At 42.5% G+C, this 6307-nt stretch overlaps 1 protein-coding gene across 1 annotated transcript; it reads left to right on the forward strand.

The window, feature by feature from the left end:
• Window positions 1–1567: 1567 nt before the first annotated feature.
• LOC111879048 (uncharacterized) lies at window positions 1568–2089 on the forward strand. Its single transcript, XM_023875527.1, has one exon. It carries the CDS (start codon window positions 1568–1570, stop codon window positions 2087–2089), a length of 522 nt encoding a protein of 173 aa, XP_023731295.1.
• The last annotated feature ends 4218 nt before the right edge of the window (window positions 2090–6307 follow it).

Genomic DNA, 6307 nt, shown 5'->3' on the forward strand with positions numbered 1-6307 from the left:
AAATTATCAGACCTGAGCCTGTCAGAAGTGAACCTTGGCGAGAAGCGAAATAGACCGAAGGCGAAAGGAGGTTCGGTCCGAAGGGAGAAGGTTCCGGTTCGGTTCATTGGCAGCTTCGAGTTCGGTTCAATGGGGCTTTGGGTTCGGTCCTGAGGCTTCGATTCTTAGCAGGTTCGATCCCAATAGGGGATCTTCGGCTCTAAGAGGGTTCGCCCCTTAAAGAGAGGTTTCGGTTCCTTGAGGCTATTTTACCTAATATTACCCCGTTTTAAGTGATTTTCGACCCGGTTAAGGGTCGGGATGACCCGAATGATTTCAAAAAGTTATAGGAACTTTTGAGAGAGATTTGGGAGAAATTTTTAATAGAGAGAGATAGAGTGAAAGAGATTGGGAGAGGCTTCATTTGTGACCTTTTTGAATGTTTGGCTTCGCAATGCAAGTTCCGTAAACCCCACTAAGCCATGTTTTAGGATCATACACACCCCCGATGGGTATCCAATAGTGTTTTATCATTTTGTTACCTCACTTACCCCGATTAGGGTTACAAAAGTCTAAAAAAATACGAACCTTCCAAGTGATGATTTCTTATTAAAATAGTGAGTCATACAATAAATACATAACGTAAACCTAGAATACAAGGGTTAGTTGAGTTGACCGGTTTGACTTGTTGACTTTATTTGACTTTGACTTGACCAAAATTTGACGGTTGTCACAGAAATCCATTGCCAAGAAGAAACGATCCAAAGGCTCTTCATCATCAACATCCCTTGAACCGTTTCTTAAGGACACGACGCAACTATTTTCCTTAAATCCTGAAGATTATGATGAATCTGTTAGGGCTATGATCGAATTTATCGCGAATCATCCAATCTCTATCCCCCTCACCAAAGTTCCTGAACCACCTCTTCCACTCCATCATCTCCACAGAGCATTCACAAGCATCAAACTTGATGACGGTGTATTGCAGACAAAGATCATCGGTGACAGGATTGTGCCTATTTTCAAGACCACTTTTCTCAAGGCGATTGGTGTGAAAGAAAACCCCTAAGGTTTTAGAGTTCAAGAACCCACCACTGAAGAGTTTCGGACCTTTCTGGATCATATGGGCTACAACCAAGATTACAAATCCAAAGACTTTAATAAATCAGTCGTCTCTGGCTTATGGACAGTGCTAATGCACTTCATCATTCGAGGGTTGTCTAGCAAGCACGGTGGTACAAACACCCTTAGCAAGGACTAGTTACATGTGATCTACAACATTTACTCCGGACGTGCCAATGTAGTAGATCTTCCGGAGGTCCTATGGCAAGATTTCTACAAATTTGCCATCAAGAGGAAGGATAATGAGATTTCAAGCCCTAGGTTCTGGGCATTAACGATTCAACAACTCTTCAAGGAGATTTCTGAACCACATCCAGTTTTCGTAGTTCCTCCAGAGGTATGTGTCTCATTTAAGGTTGTTAAGGCTTATATAATTCAGGACAAATCCTCATTTGGTCTGGTAAGACGTTTTCCGGACCATATGTTGGCCTTAATACCTTCCGAATCCATTTACCTAAAACATCACATGGAGACTTCGATTGTGTTTGACCCAACACAACCTGCCCCAGTCTCCGTTGAGCCTGTTTCGGAAAAGGCCAAACCTTCCGTGTTTGGATGTAAGATTAAAAAATCTTCCAAACGAAAGAATTCTCCCACTAAGCCAAAGCATCAAAAGAGACCCAAAGTCAGCTCTTCCTCTCCAAAGGAAGATGCTCATGACATTCAGGCTAACTTTGGCCATCTGAACACCCCACCTGCCGACTCATCTAAGGTACCCTTCAATGTTTCAACATCACATGAACACGTACACGGGGAGTCTCCACATAATACACCCTCACCTTCCCAAAAAGGTGATGCCGGTGTTGATCATAGTTCCTTGCGACCCCCTGGAACACACCCACGAGTCTCTTTAAATATCGCTCTTGTTTCTCACACTAGCACACACTCTGGAACCCCTGCACCGGACCCTAAGCATTCCGGAGCTGGAGCAGTCTCTCCGACTCCGGATGCCTCAACTGGTCTGATACCCGGAAAGTGTACAGGATGACCCGGTGCTAACGATCCCAAATGGGAAGATTATGTCAACAAGGCTATTTCTAGACGTCCAGATCTGACAAGAGATCAGGTGGAATCCAGTCATACTTCTATGTACAAAAGGGCTCATCAAAGTAATCTTCCTTATGTTCCTCCTACCGATGATGATGCTGATCAAGAACTGTTTTCGGAACAACCACCAATCACCACACACACCAACATGTGCCAAACTGATCCGGATGAAGAACTCTTCGAAGAAATCATGCTCTTTGATGAAGGCAAATCAGTTCCGGACCCGCACTTCATGTCATCCATCCGCGTTTAATCCAAGACATCAACCTCTAAGTCTATATTTGACTTCGGATCATCATCGTCAACCACTTCGGATGGTGGACAAAACTCCAAACTGCATGAAGATGATCCCGCAACCAAGCCTGGTCCATCCACAAATACTTCTTCACGACAAGTGCCTCCGGAACACTCAGACTCTAACTCCGAATCATCAGCTGGTGACTACATTGACCCCTTCGGTCTTCTCGAGATTTAGACCAATGTCTCAGATACTATGAAGAAGGTGTCATCAATCGAAACATCCGTAACAAAGCTCAACACGAAAATGGATCAAAAAGTCTTCGGACTTGATTCCAAACTTGAAGCCATTCTTCAGTCTCTGTCACATCAGTCTAGACCCTTAGTTGCAGAACGAGAAGCCTAGCTTGACCAACTGATCTCTATCCGGCTCAAGCACTCTCTGCAAGAAGTTGAAGAGAAATACGATGCTTCGGTTGAACATTATCTTGACACCATCACCTCCATGCTCAAAGTCCATGATGACTTGGTGTCTGCTACCAATGATCTCATTAAGCAGACCCATGTGCGTCATGAGAAACAAATCCAAAGACTAGAGAAGGAGATAAAGAAGAAGGATGAGATGAATCTCATCATCCAACAAGTCCTCATCAAACTTATTCGATCCACTTGGAACAATGTTGATGTTCCGAATCGAAAGTTTGATGAGATGTTAGCCATCTTGGGCATCTGTTCGATCACCTGGCTGCTCAAGCACCTACTTCTGAGGCCTATGATAATCTCTCCAAACAACTCAACACTGGTCTCCAAAAAGTGTTTGAGAAATTTGATGAAGTGAAGGAGTCCTTAATGCTTGCACCGGTCCGAAGGTTTCCCGATGCAAGAGGGGGAGAAGGCCCAAGCCAACCTTGGAAATCCGCCTCGGAGTTTACACTCCGAGATGAAAACCTAAATTCTGAAGATGAAGTCCAAGTCGTGTCTGGACTTCTAGGAAACTCCTTTAAAAATGAAGAAGATAGTGAAGAATAAAAATATGTCACCAAAGGAGTTCTAGGTCACGAGGCTCCAAAGCAGCTATTCCCCAAGGCACTGACTGAGGAAGAGAAGAGGATATGGTCTGCAACCTCTTGGCCATCATCTTTACCGGACGCTCTTCAAAGGGCCATTCAAATGGCCAAAGCCAGAACCTTCCACACAACTCAAGCCTTTCGAGCCACTCCTTCTATGTTCCCACCCATTCCGGCCCCGAAAATCGCTGCAATAGACCAGGGCTCTCCACTCCAGATCCCTGATGATATTGCGGAAGATCCTCTTCCGAACCCCACTCCAAAATATGTAATGGATGAAAACATGCAAGTCATCATGGCCGCTCTAAAAAGATACAAAGGCAAAAAGCCTATGAATGATGAGCAACAAGCCTTCCACTCCGGACATCCTCTCCAGCAAAAACAAGGATTGTCCTAAGAGGAAATCAACAAGGCATTAGAGGACAGCATCCAGATCCAAGCTCTTAAGGGTAATCCTGATCCGATGCATGGGATATCGTCTCTTTGCCGTGAAGGCATACTTTGAGACCAAGAAATTGTTTCGTGTATGTACTACGATCTTCCATCCAACGATTCCAAATAAATCAATCTTCTTCTCTTTCCATACAGCAAGTACTACATTAAATTTTCTCCTCTTCACCCAAATGACAATCCGGAAGTAATCATCCGGACCAAATGTGAAAGGCTTGAAACATTCTATTCCAAGAATGCTCAACCGTTTAAGGAGGTATGGACCAGAAAGAGAATCACTCAAGTCCATGGATTTGCAAGAAAAATCCTAGTGAATTCGATCTTAACTGCCCACTCTTTTGATTTCACGTCCTCCGGAACAAGCCTACCCACCGAATCATTACTGATACATACTTCCCTTCCTTAAATCCGAACGACATCTTGACTTTGGTTGTTCACTTTCGAGGAATGCAAAACAATGATATTGACATGGGTGCTTTTCATGCCGCTCTAAGCTTCCTGAAAGATTATGTCGTGGAATTTTGCAGATGCGATTATGAGCTGGCTCATCTCTACAAAACTGAAGACTTCATTGCAAAGATCACCTATGTTCTTCTGGAAGCTGAGCTGCTTGAGGATGGTCCAATTGATGATCCGATTCTAGGGTTTTTCTACACTACCAAGAAGACAAACAAGGACTTTTTCCGTGTCCTAGACAAACACCTAGTCCCAATCAAAGCCCTTCAGAAGTTCATCTCTCGCGCTTTAAAGTCTAAAGCTCTGGAAAAGTTCAATGCAAAGTTTGTAAGTCAATTGACCATGTATATTGAAATCAGAGAATGGTTGTTCCAGGCTTACACATTCATCAAGGAAGAAGCAGTATACTTGGATGGATTGCTAAGTTCACTTAGGGGGAGATTGTTGGACTCTTACCATATCGAGAGTACCTTCTATTATTTAATTGTAACTTAACAAAAAACATATGTAAAATATGAAGTCATCAAAGATAAACACTTTGCTCAACATGTTACAAAGTGTTATGAAAGTAGTAAGCTGTGAACTAGTTTTTAACCTTTCTGCACTGTTTTAGAAAAATTATACAAAGTCGAAAACCAAATCTGTAAACTCTCAGAGTTTAGAAAATGTGTCTAGTTTGTTCACGAATTTTATTATGATTTTTAGAAGTCTCTAACTTGTGTGAAAATGTTCATATTCACAGACTGGTCCAGATTCATTTATGAAATGATAGGCAGTTTTGTAAAAATCACCATAAATTATGGTAAATTTGTATGGAGATGTGATTTCCTTAGATGAATGCTGAAGAGAAAGGGTTCCTAAGTCAAGATCACTTGGTAGAAGCTTGGAGAGTTAAAGATCTAAGAACAATTATGGTGACCTTTGTTATGAGAGATTCATAATCTGAGTGAAGGAGTGAAAAATATTCAATGTAGGATGAAAATACTTACTAAATGAGGGTGAAAAGTTCAAAAGCAGCCTTGGAGTCACGAGTTCTTAGAGAGGGAAATGAGAGAGAAGTGTTTGTTTCTTGGTGAGAGCGTGAGTAGGGAGATGGAGGTTGCCAACTTTTGATCAAGTTACTAGTTGGAGGAGAGGTGTGAGAGGACAAATAGTTGACTAGGTATGGATGAATAGTGACTGAGGGTTGTCCTATGTGGGTATGGGGGTTAGCTTGAGTCACACTTCATGGAAAAATCAACACTCTAACTCAATATCTCACCTACTAGATATTGTTATTATGTTGAGATTTCTCCCAAAATGTGATTAAAATATGAATATATATGGTCTTATATGTCAAAATATAAGTTTGGGTAAAAATCCCACGTGAAAATCATGAAAAACGAGCTTAAAACGCAAAAGTGGTCGAAAACCAGGAAAAAGATGCGAACCTACGAGGGTTCCGGAGTCAAAGTCACCATTCTGGAGTGAAAGGTGGATGTTCTGAAGTCTCTTCTACTATTCCGGAGTGGTTCAGCAGCTTTCGGAGTGGATTCATGGCTTCCGAGGTGCGAGGCTTGTTTGGGCGAAGTCCTCCTGTCATCTGCGAGATGGTCCGAAGTAAGGAGTTTCAAAGCCACTTTTCGGAGTGAAGGAGTCTGAAGCTGAGGGGGATGCGAAATTGTCCGGTTCCGGACCAAGAGGGTTCCAGACTAAGAGGGTTTCGGACTAAGAAGGTTTTCTCCTTTGGTTTTGGGTTGTTTTCGACTGAGGAAGGTACATAGAGAGATTTGGGAGAGATTTCACATATTTAGAGAGACTTAGGAGAGATTTCACATACTTGGAGAGATTTAGGAGAGATTTCACATACTTGGAGAGATTTGGGAGAGATTTCACATGCTTGGAGAGATTCGGGAGAGATTTCACATGCTTGGAGAGATTTGGGAGAGATTTCACATACTTGGAGAGAT

The sequence above is a fragment of the Lactuca sativa genome, chromosome 4 (assembly GCF_002870075.4).
Source record: "Lactuca sativa cultivar Salinas chromosome 4, Lsat_Salinas_v11, whole genome shotgun sequence".
Classification (NCBI taxonomy): Eukaryota; Viridiplantae; Streptophyta; class Magnoliopsida; order Asterales; family Asteraceae; genus Lactuca; species Lactuca sativa.

What these genes read in the sequence shown, in the direction of transcription:
- LOC111879048 (XM_023875527.1), top strand. Translation starts at nt 1,568, where the DNA reads ATGGAGACTTCGATTGTGTTTGACCCAACACAACCTGCCCCAGTCTCC.